General features: G+C 38.3%; 2 protein-coding genes across 5 annotated transcripts in view; one reads left to right on the top strand and one right to left on the bottom strand.

The window, feature by feature from the left end:
- jus (julius seizure) overlaps positions 1-19,774 on the bottom strand; it is a 74,368-nt gene extending 54,594 nt beyond the window's left edge. For all 3 annotated transcript variants that reach the window (XM_069054173.1, XM_069054175.1, XM_069054176.1), the window contains exons 1-2: positions 19,624-19,774; positions 18,036-18,223 (exon numbers count right to left, since the gene is read on the bottom strand). In XM_069054173.1, coding sequence (XP_068910274.1) covers positions 18,036-18,159 — 124 coding nt within the window. In that variant the 5' untranslated portion in view covers positions 18,160-18,223; positions 19,624-19,774. The remainder of the gene's footprint in view (positions 1-18,035; positions 18,224-19,623) is intronic.
- The window catches only part of LOC138135441 (uncharacterized), a 45,971-nt gene that overhangs the window by 18,298 nt on the left and 4,952 nt on the right, over positions 1-22,721 (top strand). The window contains exons 2-8 of one of the 2 annotated variants that reach the window (XM_069054168.1): positions 1,698-1,791; positions 17,355-17,383; positions 17,574-17,616; positions 17,667-17,756; positions 22,019-22,236; positions 22,314-22,439; positions 22,488-22,595. In XM_069054168.1, the coding sequence (XP_068910269.1) occupies positions 1,698-1,791; positions 17,355-17,383; positions 17,574-17,616; positions 17,667-17,756; positions 22,019-22,236; positions 22,314-22,439; positions 22,488-22,595 (708 nt within the window). Of the gene's footprint in view, positions 1-1,697; positions 1,792-17,354; positions 17,384-17,573; positions 17,617-17,666; positions 17,757-20,083; positions 20,282-22,018; positions 22,237-22,313; positions 22,440-22,487; positions 22,596-22,721 lie in introns of those variants that run through there. The other variant, XM_069054169.1, reaches the window with a different exon arrangement.

The raw sequence follows: 22,721 nt of genomic DNA, 5'->3' as shown, positions 1-22,721 counted from the left end.
ATGTAGGCAGTGACCTTTGGTTATTAGAAACAATTGTTTCACTTGACATTTCAATTTTTGCAATCATTTGTGAGTTTTGTTCGAAGATATTTGTACAATATCCACCTACGAGTATGAGTGATATTAGTGATATTTCTTGTACTCCTCCCGAGAAGCCGCAAATGTTTTTATGGCGTTTAATTACAATTAAATATGTAATACCATAAACTAAATTTTATTATTATCAAGACCGATTTTTTTTTAATGCCTTAAAGGGCCAGTGTTTTTTGCAATTTTTACGTTCGAGTCGATCGGGAACAACTCGTTGCTGATTGAGCGTTGGATGTTGGAAGCGTCGTCAAAAAAGTTTTTTTAGATTTGATTCGTTGCAATAAAATTTTCAAAGCACAGTTTTTACATTTGATCTATCACCAAATAACAACGGAGATATCAACATTTTTTTGAATATCCTGGCGCCTCCACCATTTTTGCGAACACTTAAATTTGCACATTTTACCACTAACACTGTCAAAATCAAATTTCTTGTGCTCGCTTTACAGTAATTCGGCTATCCAGATGGCGAAAATGTTATTGATATTGTTTCACTGTTAAATCCAGCAGAACAACTCTCTTGGCACAATTTCCATTAATCACGAAGACTGCACAAAATTACCATCTAGAAAGAACTCTTTCATAATATCTTGAAGATCCATTATATCGGATTATAACCTAAATGAAAACAAACTTCTTGTTACCCTTAATGAAGCTGGAGCTCGCTCTCCTCTGACGTATCCGTTTAGACGCGCCTCAATCCCCGACGCTCACGAAGATAAGTCATTTTTTAACAAACTAAACCCTGCCGTTCAATTTTATGCGAAAAAATATTACGACCCTCCCCCACCGTAAAAACTAATTTAATATAAGCCACACGCCTCGGAAATGAACGCATGCAGTGATGCAAGAATTATTATTTTTAACATGACAGCGCGTTTCGTGGTTCAGCGAGTTCGTTTTAATTTCATTGCTCGAATTAAATATGCTGACCCTTAAAAATCACGGGATCTGCTGGACAACACCACAAACGAAACTATTTCCAGGATTAATTCGTGCTAATTCAGACTTGATTTACAATCTGGCAAACAATATTTAAGCGAAGTTTGCTCCTATTTCCAAAGGGGAACTATTAATGCGGCCATTATGTGTGTTTAATTGGGAGAGTGGAACTAGTTGGACGTAAATCTGTGCGGAATCTGTGGCGAACACCTGCGCCCTCACATCAAAAATTTACTAGGGACGATGATGACAAGAATAAAGTCTTAATTTCCCGGCGCGGACACGTCCATCAATGCTTTTACGAGGCGAACCAAACAAGTGGTCTCCATCGGGTTTCCATTGTTCCGGGAGTGTGCTTTTTATTTTCGCCCGGAAAAACTGACACCGACTCTGCCGGAACACAAGTTAAACAATCCCGGAGTTACTTCGCTATAAATATTTGAGTGTTAAAGTTCCCCAGTTCGGCGCATTTTTACAAGTATAATGCGGAAAGTATCCGACATTACATATTCGACATGGCGGGGCTAAAACTCCGGTCATGATTTTTAATAACATTCTTTGTGGGGAATTCAGGTAACAACGCAATATTAAACCGACTGTTTTATTAAACGGGATCACTTCGGAGCTTTGTTTGGACTCGTTCCTCATTAATTTTTATTTTGCAGAGCTGGGACATGTCGGCCGTCCTTCTAACATTGACTCTGTGTCTAGCAGTGGCATCTCGACAGAGCTTCGTGGATACCGCTCCTCTGAACGAAGGTAATTAAAATCTTTCTTTGAACATTTACACCGACGTTACTTCCAAGATTATACGATCCCCTTTTAATCCGACACGCTCCGGATGGAAACACAAAGGGTTGTTTGCTCCGGAATTAAAAATAAAACTCATTTGGCGACCGATCAAATCTGGCCAGGAGCTTTTTCGGTGCTTAATGATGTGGAAAAGACCAAATAATGCATTTCATTTGTCAGACCGCACCGAACACAGACCCACATAAATTACCAATATCGAATTCCACTCCGCCACAATTAGTTATTTATGTCTTTAATTAAGCGCAAACATCAATCCACCCCGCTCTCTAACATTCCGCAAACTATGACGACCCTCTCAGACTTGGAAAGGTAATCCCCGTCGATAAAACTCGCCCTGATTGAGGGAAAACTATTCGAAAAAGCAAAATCCCCCGGAATGAAAACGTCGATCCTGTCCCGCCGGAAGACCAACACAACATACCGGAAAGGAATCACACTTCCGTCTGATTGGGAAATGGGATCGGAATCCTTGAATTCTTATTTCGATTCAAAGCGCCCCGTTTAATTCTATTGAAGCTTTAGACGGAAAATCGCCTAAATAAATAATGGCCGAGGTAATAGATTCGTCAAGTGATCGGACCAAGTTAATTATAGTTAATCGCCGATTGTGGTAATAAGATCCGGGTCGCGGTTCCGGTGTACTCCGGGAGTTTGGATCCTGCAGGATCAGGAGAGATTCGAGCGACTAATCAATCAAAACTGAATCGTTAATTTTTCAGGGGGGGCTGAAGGTTCAGTGACACCGACGGAATTGGACTCAACGTCTTACGGTAATGGCTCGACATTAGTTATCCAGTTAGGGGAATTTCCGGTGACGAAAAAATGCAATTTTTATCGTCGGGTCTTACAAATGAAGCGATCCACGAATAAATTCGGCACGGCATTTGCGAATTTTGCTTTAATTCGTAGTTTCAAACGCGTTCCGGCGCCTTCATCATTTTAATGATTAAAAAAATTAATTTTCACGATGGCTGTTGCAGATTAACATGCAAATTGCGTTAATGTGATTGTCGTGACGAAACCATGAAACTGTTTTACATCATTCTCAACTTACGTAACAGCGGCGGTTTTGTAGGATTTATTCGTAAAAGTATTCCAGCGCATCCACCAATGCAGTAAAGGAAAAATCATTTTATGGTTATTATCGGAGAGAGCGACAGGTGGTTTTCTTCAGTGAATGCTTCATCATAAAATCCATAACACGTATTGCTTCAAATACATCTCATTTTTCCCGGCACCACCACCATATTTTATCAATAAATTACTTTTTAGGCTCCCTGAAAAAGGTAATTTTACGTACTCGTAATTTTACGGACTAAAAGTAACTCTTTTTTTCGGACACACTTTTTTGAACGCTGACCGTGGCGCCATCTGTTGATCTATGGTTAACAACGAAACCGACAAAACCGAGTAAACCGACTGGAAACAAATGAATATTTGACAGTTAAATTTGACAAAAGTATTTTATTTGCCCGGAAAAGTGTTGCATCGTTTATTTTGGTGCTTATTTGGTGCATAATAAGAAAAAGAACGTTCATATAATCGATAACAGTGATGAAGAAATGTCTAGTACAACAGCCAAAGTGATGAATAAAATGTCTAATATAATATGCCGCCGGCTGCGCCTGGGCTAGGAAACCCACTCAGATGAAAAAGATGCACTTTTTGGCCTTAATACACAAATAACTATTTTACAATGTTGGTGATGAAGATACGAACAGGTGAATTTCTTCATTCAAGATTTCATAACAAAAATTATAAAAGACACCCTTTAAATAATTCCCAGCTGATCCAACAGCGGAATTACTGTGGAATATATTTTAAAATATTTCCTGGCGCATCCACCAATTTAAAAAATATATCATTCCTGTCAGTATCGTAATTAAATGGAAAATTTTTTCTTTAATGGATTTGTCATCGCAAAATCCACAAAACACACCAACAAACATTCTCTCAGATTTATTAATAAAAGAGTATTTTTTCACTGCTGGTGTCAGAAATCGAAACACGTAAATTGTTTCAGTGAAATTTTCATATCAAAGACTGCAAACAATTTTTTTCACAACCCTCAATTTGCCTAAGGGTGGAGGTATTGTAGAATTGTTTAAAATATTTTCCGGCAATCTTGCAAAAAAAAAATTTCCACGGCTGGGATTAGAAATAGCGACAAGTGGTTTCTTCATTGGATTCTTCATTATAAAATCTGTAAAACACGCATCATGAAACACGACACGTGTTTTAAAACTGAGCATTTCGTTAGATTTATTTTAAATATTTCCGACACTCCTCCACCATATTTAATAAATAAAAGAATGTTTTTCCACTGTTGATGTTGGAGATACAAACACGTGAAATTCTGAATTATCACGACAAAGACTATAAAAGACACTTATTTTCAGCTTACCTAACAGCGACACTACCTTGGAACTTATTTAAAATATACAGGGTGTATCCGAATTCGACCGATAAACTTTCAGAGCAGATTCTATGATCAAAAATAAGCTTAAAACTTTTAATACATATGGGGTCAAAAATGCTTAGTTTGCGAGATAATCGACTAAAAATTCTACCAGCAACAAAAGAAATCAGGTGGAATTTTTTGATGAAACGTACAAAAATAAAAAGAAGCTATGTACAATTTACAAAAAATTGTCAAAATTTCGCACAGATAACCCCATAAAATCCAAGGAATTCAGATCGTAATTGTTTTTATGTTTTTGTTGATTATCTCGCAAACTAAGCGTTTTTGACCCCATATGTATTAAGAGTTTTATGCTTATTTTTGATCGTAGAATCTGCCCTGAAAGTTTGTCGGTCGAATTCGGATACACCCTGTATATTTTCCTGCGAATTTACCAGAAAACTTTTCCATTGTTATAAATAACAGAAAGCAGTGGTCTTCAACGAATTATAAACGAATTTATAAACATCCATCTTGAAACACACCTAACTGTCATATAATAGCAGGAAACGATATTTGGGAAGGAATTATGCAGGTTTTTATAACGTACTAATACTTTTATGAGGGTTGGAACAGCCCATTGATGTAGGCCGTCATAAATTGCTCAGATTATAGAAGGTTCAGAAATGGGCCGTATTTAAACATTTCTTACTGGGGGGGTCTTCAACGCATTTTTACTCTGCAATTTTTGCGAAATAATAAAAAACAGAAAGGCCCGAAAAATTCAATAATCCATTTGTTATCGAAAAAGTACAAATTTCTGGTACACATCAAGCTTCAAACGTTCCAAGCGTGCCGAAGCGACCGAAATCAGGTATTATTTATGACATCTTTGCAGACAACCCATAAACAATGTAAGAGCCAATCGCGGCTCCTCCACCATTTTAATAATTAACCAAAAAATTTCCAAATTGGAATTGTTTGTAGAAAACATCCTAATTTTGTCCTTATGATTAAAAAAAAATCACTCTTGGTGTTCCGGAGATCTGTCATTTACTTCTTTGGGTACGCACCCAAACAGCAACTCTACCAGTGCCTTAAGACAATGTCCAACCCCATTCTCACTTACCTGCTGAAATATTTGTGATTTAACAGAACGTTAACATCTTCCACTAATGGCCCGCTGTTACTTACCTATCCATTAGGCTAAATTCCGCAAATTTAGTTCCTGACTCGATTTAATTTCATTAGACACTCATCATTTTATTAACCGTTGTCTGCGTCATTGTAGAATAGTTCGCTAACTAATTTAAATTCCATAAAATCATGGCTGGTTATGGCAACAGTACAACGACATTCGGAAGGCAACAGCAGCGCCACACCACCCTAGCTTCCAGGTGGTCGCCATTTCCTCCACTACTGACTCCATTTTTCCAACTGCTAGATTGTTTTATTGCCCCAAACTAACATTTCCCTTTCGGCCTGATATCAAGCGAATAATTTATTATTTTTTTGTGCCGCGAGCAACTATCGCATAGGTCACGCGACCACTAAAATAAATGACTGCAGTGGCAATAAAAACATCTGGAGAGAGATCGAAGAATGCACTCGCTGGGTCAATGCAATTCGACAAAGATCCGACAAACACAAAATTATGTAAATAATTACTGCGACACAACGTGCGGGGTTGATAAATGTGTGTCCGGATAATCGCCGCAGGATCTAAAATGTTGGCCTTGTAACCGGTTTCACCCCAAAGAAAATCGTTAAAAGCTCATGCACATTCAACCCTTAATTGGTTTAAGAGATTTCGCAAAATTGGATCGGACTGTATGGCTTCGCAACTGAAATAGTCCTGCGAGGTGCATGCGATTCCTGCAAGATTGATGACGCTCATTTCTGGAATAATTCACTGCTGGACCAGAAACAACTTGTAAATTTACTGGAACAACAGCGCATTAATTTCAAGCGTCTTTTGGAAAATTCATAGAGTTGTTGCGGTGGCAAAGATGTCTCTGGCGTGTTCAAGCTCTACAAATTACGCGCAGCTGGTCAGTCTGGATTGTTTCATATTCTCGAGACGTGGCCTGCAGGGTAATAAAATCACCAGTTTTTTTATAAAATGTCCTGGGTAGTTTCGAGGACCTGGGAAAAGAGCTTTATGAGTTTGGCCCGAAAAAACCCCAAAGGATAATTACGTGTCGAAGCTAATTCGCAACTGTTTAGTTTAAACTTGTGTCCCGGAGCTTTCTGGAGCTTTGCAACCAGATTGCAGTATTCAGTCTGATCGATGCAAATCAGTTCCTCATATTGCAACTCGAAACTGGGTGGAGTTATTTTAGGGTGGTGGCCATAAAAAGCTCTGATGATGAAGCTCCATCCCCCTAATCAATACTATAGCTTAAGGATTAAAACTTTGTCTCCGGTTATAAATAATCCGGAATTTTCAGATGTCATCCTCAGACGGCGACGTCCCTGCGGGAATTATATTTCAAACTCTTTATAAAGCAACCACGGAACGGTGTCGGGGGTGCAAACTGTGAAATTAACTGGACGAATTTACAACACTTTTCAACTTTTAATGGATATATTTCGCCCGAATTATGGACTCTCCCCCATTTAGTTTTTCTATTTACCAACACGTAATCCCAAGATGAATGAACTCCCGCTAATAGCGACTTAATTAAACTTCCGGGTCTAATGGTTTTGTTTAATTAAACGGGGAAATTTCCAATGGGAAGTCTAAAATCGGGATTACACGTATTAGGCGATTTTTCCGACCAGAAGAGCGAAACGGTAGGTTCACGTAAGACCGGCTGTCGCCCGACGAGGCGGATCTAATGCGATGCCAGATTCACGAGTCCGGATCTGGAGGGTAATTTGTCCGGAGCGGTGTTTGTTTTCATAAACCACCCGACGGACCCGCTCGACTGCAACCCGATAGAGGGATGTTTTCCCGACCCGCGCAAATTACCCCGGCAGGTACAACATCGACACACGGCAAAAATGAAAGGGCGAGCGAAAGGAGGGAAAGCTCTAGTGCAAAAAGCTTCTAAATTTAGCAAAGACTTAAACCTTGCAGGTGGCGAGGAATTCCGGGTCCCTCCAGCATTTCAACAACAAAATAAAAATCTTCAAGGTTTTGCGAATTAAACGATGAAGATATCGTAACATTTATTTCAAACAATTCCCGGCGCCTCCACCATTTAATAAAATTAAAACAATGTTTTTCAGGGTTGGCCTTAGAGACTCATGTATGACAAAGACTACAAAGAACGTTTTTACATAATTTTTTATTTAGCCGACGCGGAGGTATTATGGAATTTAAAAAAATATATTTCCCAGTGCGTCCAACAATTTTGTAAAAATGTAGAAATGGAGACAGAAAGGAAGTTTTCTTCATTACATTTCTCTTCATAAAGTCTTGAAATAGTTGCAAGTGTCTCAATATCGAGCTATCGTGAGATGTATTTTAAATATTTCCCGGCGCCTCCATCATTCTTAATAACTTAAAAAATCACGGTTGGTAATAAAGATACAAACATGGAGATTGTTATCATTAAAATTTTATGAGAAAATCTATAAAATACTGTTGGATAACTCTCCTAACAGAGAAGCTAAAATAAATGTTTTCATATATCCCGGCGCATACACCATTTTTGTAATTCAAATAAAAATATTCTTTTAAAAAATAGCGATTTGCAATTTTTTACGATGGATTCGTTACTGCAAAATCTATAAAATGCAGTTGGATTTAATTCAAATATCTCTCTCCATTCTAAAATTAAATTTAAAACATTTTCCGACGCATCCACCAATTTTGTAAAAGAAAAATATAATTTCTAATGATGCAGATAACGGAAATGGGTTTTCTTGATTGGATTCCTCGTCATAAACTCTATAAAACACACTTTTTCAAACCTAACATGTTATTAGATTTATTTTAAACATTTCCGGCGCCTCCACCATTCTCAGTCATTAAAAAATAACACAATAATTTCTCTATGCGGACCACAACAATGACACACCGGACTCGTCGCTTTCATTAAAGCGATAAATAAGCGCGGAAAAGCTTCGAAATTTAGTAAAAACTAAAACCGTGTAGGGCGAGATTTGTGGGGGAGCTTAGTTGGAGATTTAGTGAGCTCCGAATAGGCTAGATCGTGGGAATTTGTATGTGCTTTGTCTAAATTGGAGCTTTTTATCTTCCCCATAAAAGCTCCGATTTTAAAAATCTTGTAGGTACAATTTCGAAACGAATCACGAGCTCCGAATTACTAATTCTAACCCCTCTTGCGTTCCTCGAAGCGCTTTCGAGCTTTTCGTCGAAGCAAGTAGTGATTGCGTAAATCGTGACATTTCTCAAGGAATATTAATATTGCAGTGACAAACCTGCTCAACTAGACATTAACGTCGAGATGTGATTACGCAAATCACGAATTTCCTCTTTCGGTGGAATCTTACCAAATAAAATCCCGTTTCTTTTTGATTTCATGTGGTGACACATGTGGGCTTTTCGTATATTGAATTGTTTTATGTCCAATATTATTCAGCAATTTTTTAGCTTGACTCGTCTACATTCTGGGACACTTCCTTGAACCCGCACCGCCATAAATCGGTCCATTTTCTCAAATTCCCAAAAGCACACCAGCTTTCCCACAAATTGTAAAACTATCGATCGCTGCACTTAGCCTTCACCTGCTTTCATTTATTTGATCGCCTATCTCGACTCTTTCCACTTTTATTTCAGTCATGCAAGCATCAGCATTCAGGCGGTCCTGCTGCCGGTTTAGCATTCCTGCAGCGGCGCCGACACTGCAATTGCCACATTAGTACATTTGCATCTGCTTCGTAAAAACTTCCTCGCAATAAACACCCCACTCCGTTTCCAGGAGCCGTCACTGACAAATTTCCGCAGGACAAATTTCAAGTTCGTCCTTTGCGGAACAGGTGACCCAATTAGATCCTCCAACAGAACTTACATTACCCAGTTTCGCGCTTGTAAAATCAATCGGGACACATTTTTGATCCTTGTGTACAAAAGTGCAATAGTCGCTCCTGATTGGGAAAAAATACGGGTTTTAATTAAAACCTGAATTTGCGTTGCCACAAAACAGACAATTAAAACTGTTGTTAATCCTGCTGGAGCGAAATGGGCCCAAGTGGGACAAATGTGCTGTCGACAAAAACTGAAACTGCAAAGTGTTGTGACTCTTGAGCTTTTTTCGTTTGGTTAAAATTTCATCAGGGTCGACTTTTGGCGGCCAAAAACACAAAGAAAGACTCTTGACGTTAGTAAATCAGGTGGTGATAGGAGCATCGTTTCTCGCTTTGGAAGTCGTTACGAATTCAGTCGGCATAGTTCTTCTGGGAGCGAATTTTACGCGTCGGAGGTTCCCGATATGTTTTTGAATTTTATAATATCTCAATAAACATTCGACAAAGACGGTAATGGAAACGTCAAAAGCAGAATCCGACCGATTCCTCCGTCTCCGAACAAATAATTAAGCTAATTCGGTCGTCCTGAAAAGTACACAGACGAAACTTTCCTGATAAGTAAAGTTGCGATAACGGACACCGTGAAACTTCCAGGACTCAGTAATCCACGAACTGTGTAGTTTAACTGAAAATAAACGTTTCCACGGATATTGTTTCGAACTGACCGGAGCGGCCCTATCAAAACACACCGATGTGTATCCAGTGAAACTTTCCAAGTGCCCTCGAATATGCAACAAAATTAGTCGCAAAATAAAATTCGCGTCTGCGACGTGAAAAACCTTTATATTGTGTGGATTTCCCCTAAACACGTATAAATCTTTCAGGCAAGATATTCTTCCAAAGTGGCGTTATATTTCGCCGCCACATCCCCATTGTGTCCCGATTGTTTCTTTTTTGTACTTACAGGAAAATACTTAGCATCCCAAATCGGATGCTGCGATAAAGCTTGCACATAAGCGAGCTTCACCGAATACATAAAGGAAACGGCGAAACGCGAAAATATCGTTGTAACCCCTTTTAAACGCCGCCCCCGCACGAAAAACATGAATAATGTGACAGATCCACGAAGAGGTTGACCGATCCGGCAATAAATGTCTGTGGGGAGTATCGACCTGCGAGGGGTAATCCCGAATTCGCCCTTTGATGATATGCAGCTTGTGCCCGCGGGATAAAACACAAGTCGGAGCTTTCGAGCAATAAACCCTTAAATGTGGAATCTTGGCTGACTGGCTTATACTGTCAAATCGATAACGTATATACATTCCCGGTGACTTTATATGGGGGTGGGTGGTGGTGAGTTATGGACCGCAAGGAGTAATTAGGCTGGCGTAGGCGACTGTAATTATACAGAGGGTAATGAAAACGGAGAGAAAGAAGCCGCAGCCTATGATCTCACAACCCCCCGATAATTACAAAACCATATGGATTACGCCCCCGACGAGGGAGAGCACTCGAGAAGACGACGCAAAAAACTACAATATTTCCTGTCTGCTGGTTAATTTCTGATCTTTGTGCTGGGTCTTCACTCCTTTTAAATTCTTGTGTCACTTCCCTTTGTCATTTAGTCCAGCCGAGCAGCGTTTTCACCGTTTTCAATTTTACGCGCGTACTGACGTTTCCCTTATTTATTATTACAGTTTTCCGCCTGACTCCTCGAGAACTTTTCGATGACTCTTTAATATTTCACCAAAGGATTAAACATGAAGCACCATTCGACAGGAAAATACCGTTAAATAAATAACGGAAAAATTTAACGAGTGTTATTTTACTCTCCCAACGTTTATCCGTTCCGCAGAAATAATAATATGCCAGAGGCGAGCCTCACATGCGATCAAAGACGATCATACTGGAAGTGTTATTAATTTTCGGCGAGCTCAAAGCGCGTCACCGTCAGACAATTATCCAAGAAAAATCACGCTTGGGAAACTTGTTGATTAGATTTTAGTCGGGAAGTTTCACCTCTATTAAATATTTTTTCCACAGTTGAACAAAGATTGTCTCGGTGTTTGTTTGAAGCTTCAATCTTGCCTAATTGCATGGTAATGTGGGTCTATTGATAAGTTAATCCTTAAATGAACAGCGCCCCCGGCTCTAGATGATTACTTCCTTGCTGTTTCATTTCCTGCCTGTTATTAATTCTAAATTGGCTAATTCCAACTTAATGCAATCATAATATGTTACGAACGCCGAAAGCTATAAATCGGGATATCTTGACAAGGTCAACTCCTGCGAAAGCAAAATTCAATTCAATAAATACGTTTAATCAGCGTTGCCGCATTTAATTGCCGGTTGTCGAGTGGTTTTCTGGCGTGAAATGGCCTAAAGAATTCAGAAGCAGCTGAAAATATTATTTCGCAATGGAAAAATGGTGGATGCGCCCGGAGATTTTTTTTTTATTGTGACTTTGTGGCCAAGTTTTCTTTGGTAAAGAATTCATCATCGTAAATGCCAATAAGAAATATTCCAGCTTTAATAAATGCAAAAATGGTGGATGCGCCGATTGAATTATTTTTACCTTCAGATAATTTTAAAAAATAAAACGTATTAATAAACTGTCTTGTAAAAAATTCTAGCAAAAATTTTTCTTAGACAAATCTCAATTATTACTGTCGATTAAATTTTATTTGTGAAAAAAAATGGTGGATGCGCAGAAAAAATGTTTCTTCATTTATTTTTTAAAGACCACGACGTGGTCACGAACTTGTCTTTCGTAAAGGCTTCATCATGTAAAAATATTAATTTCTATCGTAAATCGTTCTGAGAGCCATTTGAAATAAGAAATATTCCAGTTTTAATAAATGCAAAAATGGTGGATGCGCCGAGTAGATTATTTTTACCTTCAGATCATTTTTAAAAATAAAACGTATTAATAAACTTATTTTGTATAAAATTCTAGCAAAAATTTCTTTTAGATAAATCTCAGTTTCTGTTGAGTAAATTTTATCAGTAAACAAATAAATGCTAGATGCACCAGAATAAATTTCTTCTTGATTTATTTTTTAAAGACGACGAAGTGAACAAGAACTTGTCTTTTGTAAAGAATCCATCATGGAAAAATATTAATTTCTATCGTAAATTATTCTGACAGCCATTGCAAACAAGAAATATTTCAGTCTTTATAAATGCAAAAATGGTGGATGCGCCGGGTGACTTATTTTTAGCTTCAGATCTTTTTACAAATAAAGCACATTAATAAACTTAATAAATTTGTCCTGTATAAAATTCTAGCAAAAATGTCTTTTAGATAGATCTCAGTTTCTGTTGAGTAAATTTTATCTGTGAATAAATGGTGGATGCGCCAGAAAAAAATGTTTCTTCATTTATTTTTTAAAAACGACGAAGTGGACAAGAACTTGTCTTTTGTAAAGAATCCATCATGGAAAAATATTAATTTCTATCCTAAATTATTGTGACAGCCTTTGCAAACAAGAAATATTCCAGTTTTTATAAATGCAAAAATGGTGGATGCGCCGGGTAACTTATTTTTAGCTCCAGATCATTTTAAATACAGGGTTATTATAAATGTTTGTAGTCCAAGTAGGCCATGAATTTGTGCCGCCTTGTTTCGATTCTGCACTGTATCTAGTGGAATATTGGCATGGTGAGCTCTTGACCAACTGAAACTGTAAAAGTCACTGTTAGTGTCAAATCACTGGTTGCCGCTTTTTATTGTTTGGTTTTTACTTTCGAATAAAAATCAATCTTTATTAAGAGCTGTGATTAAGAGTTAAGACCGTTATCTCTGTTAAGACCACAGACGACCATAGCAGACAACGACGAGTATACAACAGCGATCAAGGTTAGGTTAGTAAAATTTCGTAAGTTTCAAGTAAATTTATTTTCGGGTTAACCGTGTTCTGTTCTAAATTCTCTCTTCTAATTGTCAGTTTCTTTTAGACATTTTTTAGGATTGCAATGGGGTACACTGTGGAACAGAATACTTTTATTGTTATTTCATTTTATCGAAATGCTACAAGAGATGAAAATGGAGAATGGTCTTATAGTGTGCAAGCATGTAAAGATGAATATCTAGCAAAGTTTCCTAATTTAGACGTAGAGGAACAATCTTTAATGACCCACATTCGAAGGATTGTGGATAGATTTGACAAAACTGGAGATGTTTCGAAGGGAAAGTCGTCGGGAAGGCCTCAAGTTAGTGAAGATATTGTTGAAGATTTGAGACAGAGAGTGGAACAAAATCCCAGAACGTCATTGCCGAGACTGTCAGCGCAGTCAGGTGTACCAGTGAGCACATGTCAGAAAATTATGAAGAAAAGAATAAATTTGCACCCTTATAAAGTGTCATTGGTTCAAGAACTGAAACCAGCAGATTATCCACGTCGTGTTGCATATTGCAACTGGTTTTTGAACCACATGAATGACAACAGAACTTTGGATTTGTCATTCTTTTCAGACGAAGCATGGTTTCATCTTTCAGGGTATGTTAATTCACAGAACTGTAGAATTTGGAGTACAGAAAATCCTCATGTCTTCCAAGAAACACCTTTGCATCCCATAAAGGTTGATGGTTGGCTGTGTCTCGTCGAAGGGTGATTGGCCCAATTTTCTTCCATGACACAATAAATGGTGCGAGGTACAGGGAGCAAATATTGGAAGTTTTTATGAACCAGTTAGATGATGAGGAGCTGCAATTTGGTTATTTCCAACAGGATGGAGCTACAGCTCATACCACAAGAGCAAATTTAGCATATTTGGAAGGATTTTATGTGGACCGTATCATAAGTCGAGGACTTAATCCAGAATGGCCTCCTCGTTCTCCTGACCTGACGCCACTTGATTTTTCAATATTTGGATGGTTAAAAGATAACGTATATAAACAGCAGTTACATACTCGGGAGGAATTAATGGCTGAAATTACACATCATTGTCAAAATATTGATGCTCGCACATTAGAGAATATTTTTGAAAATAAAAAAAGACGAGTAGCTTTATGCCTACAACAGAATGGAGACCATTTCCAACATCTCTTGTAACTTAAAAGTGTGAAGTGTGTGTGAATAACTTAAGTGTGCAAACTGTGTGGGAATAACTTATAGTGTAGAGTGTGTGCGAATAATTTAAAAGTGCGAAGTGTGTGTGAACAACTTAAAAGTGCGAAGTGTGTGTGAATAACTTAACTGTAAAATGTGAAAAAATGATAAAAACCCAAATTTAAAATGAAGTGATATGTGGAAATTTTATTGTTAATATTGTTGGGAAGAATATTTTCGTATCACGCGCGCAATGCCGAAGTGGTACTGGAACTACTGGGTGGTAGTTTCCACTCGTTTACTCTCTAGTGTAGATCTAAAGCAGTAGTGCCCGATTCAAGGTTACATGGAACAGGTCCTCTTTGTTTATGTTATTGTTATAACCCGTATTTAACGTTATTGTTAACTCCCAGAGTGGCGAATGAGTATGTTGTTGAGTATTTGCAAGGTTTACATCCAGAGATGACCATTTCCAAGTGCCTGTTACAATGACCCACGAGGGCAGCTGTGGTGACGCAACGGCTTGCGTAGGGATACGCCACACTGCCAGAGTATAACATGAATTACCATGAGGCTGGTAGGTGCCAAACCTCCATTTGTCTACGCTGGATGCAGCGATCGTGAAGATAAAGCCTGAACCAGGGACTGATGGTCCTGTTGTAAGTTCATAACCTGATTGTATTCAACATTGGAACTAATAAGTATACCTCCTCTTCCATGTTTGTTGCTGATTTCGTTAACGACTATTCGAGATTGGATCAACGCATACACGGAACTTCTCTGATGTCTCCCATCTTGTGTATCCTGTCCCTCAACATTGTAACATTGGAAATCATTTAATGCACATCAACAATAAAACCTTGCTAGACAGTCAAATAGCTTTAATTTGTTGCCATATAACACATAAATAAAATGTCTTTATTCACAAAGATTTCATTCTTTCATTTTCCATCAACAGTTTTGGAATCTTGTGGTAACATTGATTCCTCAAAATTTATTAAAACAAAAATGATTTGAGTACCTATTGAATAATTTAACAGCAGCAATTCAGTTCTACACACATGTGGTTGAACACCAGAGGATAAGTTTACAAAACTGAAATAGAGAAAATTAAATTTTATTGTCTGTACGAGATGGATTGAACCATATGAACTTTAAAGTTCACTTTGATAACAAATCCCGTCTTGATGGATTTTAGTCACTGTTACTCACGGGATTAAAACGTTGGAACAACCTCTTTAAACGAATCTTCACTGTTGTGGTTAATAATTCAAAGAATTTTTTGAAGGTAAACATAACCTCCTAATGTCAAGAATAATAATCTACTTCGTATCACTTTCGTATGGAACTATGGAACGGCAAAGGAAAAAATTTCATTTGTTTTCATGGGCTCGTTGACTACAAACATTTATAATAACCCTGTATAAAGCACATTAATAAACACAATAAATTTGTCCTGTATAAAATTCTAGCAAAAATGTCTTTTAGACAGATCTCAGTTTCTGTTGATTAAATTTTATCTGTGAATAAATGGCGAATTCGCCAGAAAAAACGTTTCTTCATTTATTTTTTAAAGACGACGAAGTGGACCAGAACTTGTCTTTTGTAAATCATGGGAAAATATTAATTTCTCTCGTAAATCATTTTGACAGCTATTGTAAACAAAAACTATTTCAGTTTTGATAAATGCACAAATGGTGGATGTACCGGGTGAATTATTTTTACTTTCAGATCTTTTTAAAAAATAAAACACATTAATTAACTTGTCTCGTACAAAATTCTAGCAAAAAATTCTCTTAGATCTCAGTTTCTGTTAAATAAATTTTATCAGTGAACAAAAACTATAGATGCGCCAAACAAAAAATTTTCTTTATTTATTTTTTAAAGACGACGACGTGGACAGAACGCGTCTTTTGTAAAGAATTCATTATAGAAAAATATTATCTTCTATCGTAAATCGTTCTGACGACACCCATTGAAAACAAGAAATATTCCAGTTTTTATAAATGCAAAAATGGTGGATGCGCCAATTGAATTATTTTTTCTTCAAATTATATTAAAAGTAAAACACATTAATCAACTTCTTTTGTACAAAATTCTAGCACAAATTTTTCCTAGACAGATCTCAGGTTCTGTCGATTAAATTTTATTAGAAACAAATGGTGGATGCGCCAGAAAAAAAATTCTTGATTTATTCTTTAAAGACGACGAAGTGGTCAAGAAGTTGTCTTCTCTATAGAATTCATCATGGGAAATTATTAATTTCTATCGTAAATCATTTTGACATCCATTGCAAACAATATTTCAGGTTTTATAAATGCAAAAATGGTGAATGCGCCAGGTCAATTATTTTTACCTTTAGGATATTTAAAAAACAAAATAAATTAATAAATTGATAAACTCACTTTTTACAAAAGTCTCGCTAAAATATATCAGAACAATCCATTTCTGTTTGTTAAATTTTAGTAAATAAAAAATAATGGATGTGCCGGGTGAATTTTTTCACGATATTTATTTACATCGTTATTTATGATGATAAAAATCTTCACATAAACATTAAGAGTTATTTCTGTGATGTGAGTCGTTGCCCCCGGACATTTTCCAGTCACCTATTTATCGACCCGACTCTTCCAAAGAAAGGATGTGTGTTGCGCAATTCAATTACGTTTCTTTCCCGTCTTGAATATTTTTTGTTAAGCACCCTCCCACCCCTATTGTAAGCAATCCCATATAATCTGAATATATTTTCTGTATGAGATTCCATCCCGGCATAATCTGTAATATGTCGCATATTGGAAAACTTCTTGGTTGGCAACTTTGTCGAACTTGAAATATACGAAACCACCCCTAAACTTTTATATGCTCCTCAACTGAAACTTACACACGTCAAGCTACCCCTGCTGTATCATAAATTCATATGCAGGTGCCGTGTATCGACTGTTAAACCCGCTCACCCAGTTGTAAAATAGTCGTCAAGCCGTTTGTTCTCACCTCTCGCGCCGAATGATAAAGTTAAACAAACTTCGCACCGGTCTGATATTGTTTAGAGGAGTATTAAAAAACTTTCCTTGCTCAATCCAAACAGAGACAAAACGCTAACAAAGTGCTTTTTGTTCCAGGACCTTCCGAGGACGCCGCATCCACGCAGGTAATACACTCTGAATTATTAACACTCAGTACCTGGAGGACGAAATGATAATTAAAGTAATTTTAATCTCTGCTAAATTTACCAGAAGATTACCGCCCCGATTCGGAAGGGTTGTTCGGCACACCCTAATAACGCTTTTTGCGAGCGCAAAACCGTTATCTGAATTTTAAATTGTTCTGAATTATTGCAGGATGCGAGTGTCCGCGAACTCGAGAGTCTCAAACATTCGATAGGTGAGTAGCGACCCTCTGGAACTATTTGGTTTGCTAATTATTCCTTCCAGGGAAAACAATACAGATGATGAAGTCGCATTCGACTGTTTACACCGATAACAACGGCCAGAGGGAGGCGCACTCCGAAAGAAACGAACAAGGTAAGAGACTTTTCGCCCCAAACTAGACATTTTTCTCGGAGTAATGTTTTGAATAGCTCAAACCTTCATACAATATTTAAGCGATACAAACTGAAGCAGGAAATCGAACTGTCTCACTTGACGAAGGTTAACTTTCTCTATTTCCTTGTCAGTTTAGCGGGACCTAATCTGACGATCTAATCGTATATTAATTCAAAGAGAGTGAAAGGCGTCGACACCGATGACAGACTGACAAGCCGTCACCACATCTGGATCAATCAACCCCTAAAAATCACTTACCCCTACTTTGTATAGTCCAAACAGCGTTGGGCCGAGCGGAAACCTTGAGCGACCCTGCCGGTCCGAGCGGACACCTTGAGCGACCCCGCTTTTCCGCGAAGTAACAGTCTCTGTCAGACACCATTTTCACATTTCCTCCACTAGGATCTTCTTGAGTTGAATCAGAAGTCTCGAGTCCTCGGTACGACCTAATAAAAGACAGTTCGTATTTTAATTTGGACTTTCGTCAAAGATCGTTTATTGGCGGAGCGATTTAATGAAAAATTCCTCTTCTTCTTTTAGACTTTATCACGCACAACATAGTGATTAGAGCCTTAAACGCCCCATAAAGACGGCATTAATTTAAAAATACATCATTCGAGCCTCCTCAATATAGACCGCAGCCTCGTCGGATTATATTTTCAATGAAAATCTGCGCACATACATCATCCCCCATTTGAATAGATATTGGACTTAAATTTGTTTCCGTTCGGAAAGTGAGCCCCGAAAACCTGCTCCTACTAAATAACCTAAATGATTGATGCAAACGGGTCGGAGCTGAGATATCATTTTAAATCACGGCGCTACTACAAAGTGAACGGAATTAATTAGCGACCCTTTACGCACAATCCCCTGCAGATTATTTATTAATCGACGCACTACCGTTCGTCTTTAAGAAAGAAGAATATTCCCAGAACAATGTTGCTTTGTACGAACAGACACGCTTCCTCTGACGCCACAAAGCCCTTCTTGCCGTTGTTAGTTATCCGGCCCCATGTGTCACTCTGATAAGCGCTGAATAAATGTCGTCTGCAGCAAGTGTTAAATAAATTGTTCGGTGCATGTTTCGCTGTAAATTAGCCTTTATCTGCAGCGCATTTATGCACAACACGGGCTTTTATGTTTACTCGTGTAGGGATGCAGTTCGGGATCGAGCGAATAAATATCAGTTAGGGTGAAATATTGGAGGAGACACTTTACAGCTGTGACTTGTGATAAAAATAAAACGTGACGCCGGGGGATTAAACGTTCACATTCTAAAAGCAAAGTTTTTCTGCGGTCAGGATCAAAAATTCAAATTCATAGTTAAATAATGAACGAAAGGGAAAAGAAAGTAAAAAGTGGAAGAAAGAGAAAGCGGGCGAGACACGGGTGTCGAGCTGGTTCGAAGCTGTTCATGATATGGTTGATTTTGTAATATTTTTTGTAAGTGGTGGTGAGAGTAAAGCAAAGAAGAAAAGAGAACAAAAGAATGATAGGGCGATTAAAAAGGTTGGGTAGAACAGTGTACTGTGGGTTAAAGCATAAAGAAGAAGCAAGGAATGTAAGAAAAGTTTTGAAAACAGGTTTTAGAAGTAGAGAATGAGAAGAATTAAATGATGAGAACAAACGCAAGAAAGAATTTTTTAAAATAAATGTATTATGGGTTGCATTTTCAATTCCGTCGCGCTCATTATCACTTATGAAATAGTTAGGTACCCTGTAGTAATATACTGTGTTAACTGTTAATGAACACTATCTTATGAGACGTGGGCGTGTGTAAATAATAACAAGAGAATTTTTATTAACAACAATTCATTACCAAATTTACAATATAATACAATCTTACCTGTAACAAGAGAAACGACATTAAAGCTATTATTGCCTATTCTTTTATTTAGATTCACTTTAAAACAATCTTAAACACTGGGTACCACTATGTAATAACAGGCTATCAACAACATAACCTCCCCGCCATCTTTCTAAGTTTCTAATGTTTCTAGTAGTCACAGGGTATGTGCGGCAAATTCAAATTTAATTAACAGAAGTACAACCTCATTTAAAAGAAGTACGACGAACTTAATAAAGGGTGCTTTTTTTGCTCAACGGAAGAATCTGCCTCTGTCAGAAGTGTCGTTTTATTGGTCGCGGAAGATTCTCTCCGAGCATCTCTCTTTTCTGCCATCAAATTAGATGGCAGAGAAAGCAGCAAAGTTGCAAGGTCGCAAAGAGTCAATAGTGCAACCGAAACGACAAAAATGTTCATTTAGCCACATCCTCTGCGCAGAATCACAGCTACCTTTTGTTTAACATGTTGTATAATATCATATTGTTATTGTGATTATTCATGGCAAAAAAGTAAACACTTATTACTAATGAGGTTATGTGTGTCTGTGGACTGTCAAAGACAATGCAGGAAAAAAACGTCCGATTTAGTGACTGTGGGAAGTTTCTCTTCTGGAAGAATCTCCAACTTCTAGAACATTGCAAAAAAACGCACCCAACAGGTGACGTCGACTCTCTTTTACAATAATAGTAATAATAATAAGTGTACTTACATTAATTTGTTTTATTATATTTTTGTTATTGCAAACAGAAGATTGATAGAGCATATAAAAAAAGTTTTGGTAAAGCGCTGTACGAGTGGATTTATCCACGAAGTAGATACAAAAAGGCAAGAAAACTGTGGAGAATAGATTTTAGAAGTAACGCATAAAAGAATGAGAAGAATAAGATGATGGGAAAAAATAAAACGAGAGAGAACTACGAAATAAATTTATTATATTATTATTTCGAATTGAAAAATTGTAGGAACGCCAGCCATAACATGAATTAGGCGAGAAACAAGAGAATTTCAGGTGTGCCAACCGAAGCGAATAAATAGACGCAAGCTTTTAAATAAAATTCAAGAGATAAAGGAAACATCCCCATCCCTCGACGTATCCACAGCGAGAATAAATAAGTCGCCCTTTGAAAATTACATAAATGTTGTAGTTTTGGGAGAAGCAACCCCAACGTGAAATTCCATTCGGTAAACCATCACGAAAACAAACGACCTGTCGGTGAAATGTTTATCGCCATTTTGTTTCCCCTCACCTGAAAACGATACTTACCCCATCTGCCTCTTAAAAAACGACTCTATCGACCCGGAAGTCTAACAGTCAGATCCGGGTGGTGACATAATGCTTGAAAATTTTTAATCAAAAGAGCGAGATTACCCCGCTGACGTACTGTCATCTTGTACATTTTTGATGCGTCAGACCGTGCATATTTCATGAAGCTTGTTCTTCACTCGGGGAATTAATTTAACGTCTCGGGCTCTCTATCATCCTAAGCATTTCACTTCTCGGCAATTTAACCCGATGCAAAAACAAACAAGGCTGAAAATAATACGAGGAAGAATTCCGTTTAGTAGCTTGGCGAATTTATAGTTGGGGATAGAGCGGTTTGCAGTGGGACGACAGGAGCACGACTAAAATATTAAATTACGGCAACAATGAAAATGTAAATTTGAGTACAGTTCTAGCGTTGCTAACCCAACCCGAATCCGAAACAGGAGAGCGTTAAAGCGCTATTGTGAGACTTTACTTAAGTAATAATCAGGCGGTGTCGTGTTATTTTATTCGGCCCAAGTCGACTGAGCGCTGCACAAATGTATCCATCCAAGTTTATAAAACAGTCGAGTGAGCAGTACAAGAGTACATTCGGTAATTCGCTGCGACTTGGATACAGAGCAAAATAAAATTGATTATTGGGCCTTTGGAGGGACTCCTTTCGCGCACCGGTGTGCTCTTGCTGGGCTTCATTTTTTCCCAAAGCTCCGCGTTTTTGCCAATTTACCACGCACTAATGATTTTTCGACTGTCAAACGTTCTGGCCGACTGTTTTCGAGGTGCATGGAAATTAATCCAAAGTTAGAACGTCTTCCATAATTAAGTTTGCGAGACATAAGCGCGCGCTGAATAAAATCCAATTTCTCGGCGAGGCGTTAAAATGTGAGGCACGACTCCGCTGTCACATCACCAGTTTAATTTTTTACGCCGAAATTAGCCCGAAAGAATTAGCCGACCCCGGATTTCGCAATCGAATAAGGAGCGCTGTTAATGCGTAATTATTCCGCCGCCATTAATCTTCCTCCGACGTGCGTTACACCGATGGATGAGCCTATCAATCATGGTCGATCCGCTAAAAATGTTATGTTATGACGTTCTTCGAGGATGCGCCAGCTTTTATTTGTGTTCCAGTGAACGAGGACGGGAAACTGGTGGCGAGGGTGGACCAACGCATCGACGTCGACTCTAAGGGCGACAAACCCCTGGCCAAGATCCAGACGGAGGTCGACGTACCAGCCAAGGGAATCCACAAGAGCGTCGTCCAACAAGTTCCAGCGGAATATCAAACGCTCACGGAAAACGGGAACAGACGATCCTCCCCGGAGTCGCTCCCCGAATCCGGAAACAGCGTAAGTTGAGCTTTTATCATCCGTTATCATAAACCGGAGCAGACAAAAGTGTAATCGATCGACGTGTCCTGCTGCAGGTGGACAAGTACAACACTTTCGCGGGAATTCAATATTCCCCACTGGACATGGCGGAGTACGTGTTCTGGACCGGCGACGAGAAAGGGGTCACGCTGGCTATCGAGGAATTCCTCCAAGAGGGACTGGTGAGTATTGCAGGAATCGAGAGAGTGTTGCGAGTTGTTCTGTCGCAGATGACACGAGAGGAGGCCATCTCATTCCTGCAAGAAATCAAGTACAACTTGGACTATCTCAAGAACCATTACACTCAACTGGGCCTCAACGCCAAGGAGCGATCCAGGGTGAGCGCCCCATTAATTTAAGTGACCCATTCAACTCCACCGCTCCAACTTTCCGACTAATTGACGCTCAACACACTCAACTCCCGACACAAATTCCAATTTTTTTCAGTCTCCTACTGCAGGAAA

This window comes from Tenebrio molitor, chromosome 7 (assembly GCF_963966145.1).
Source record: "Tenebrio molitor chromosome 7, icTenMoli1.1, whole genome shotgun sequence".
Taxonomy (NCBI): Eukaryota; Metazoa; Arthropoda; class Insecta; order Coleoptera; family Tenebrionidae; genus Tenebrio; species Tenebrio molitor.
Note: the sequence above shows the minus strand (reverse complement) of the source record. Positions and strands in the feature narration are given on the sequence as shown.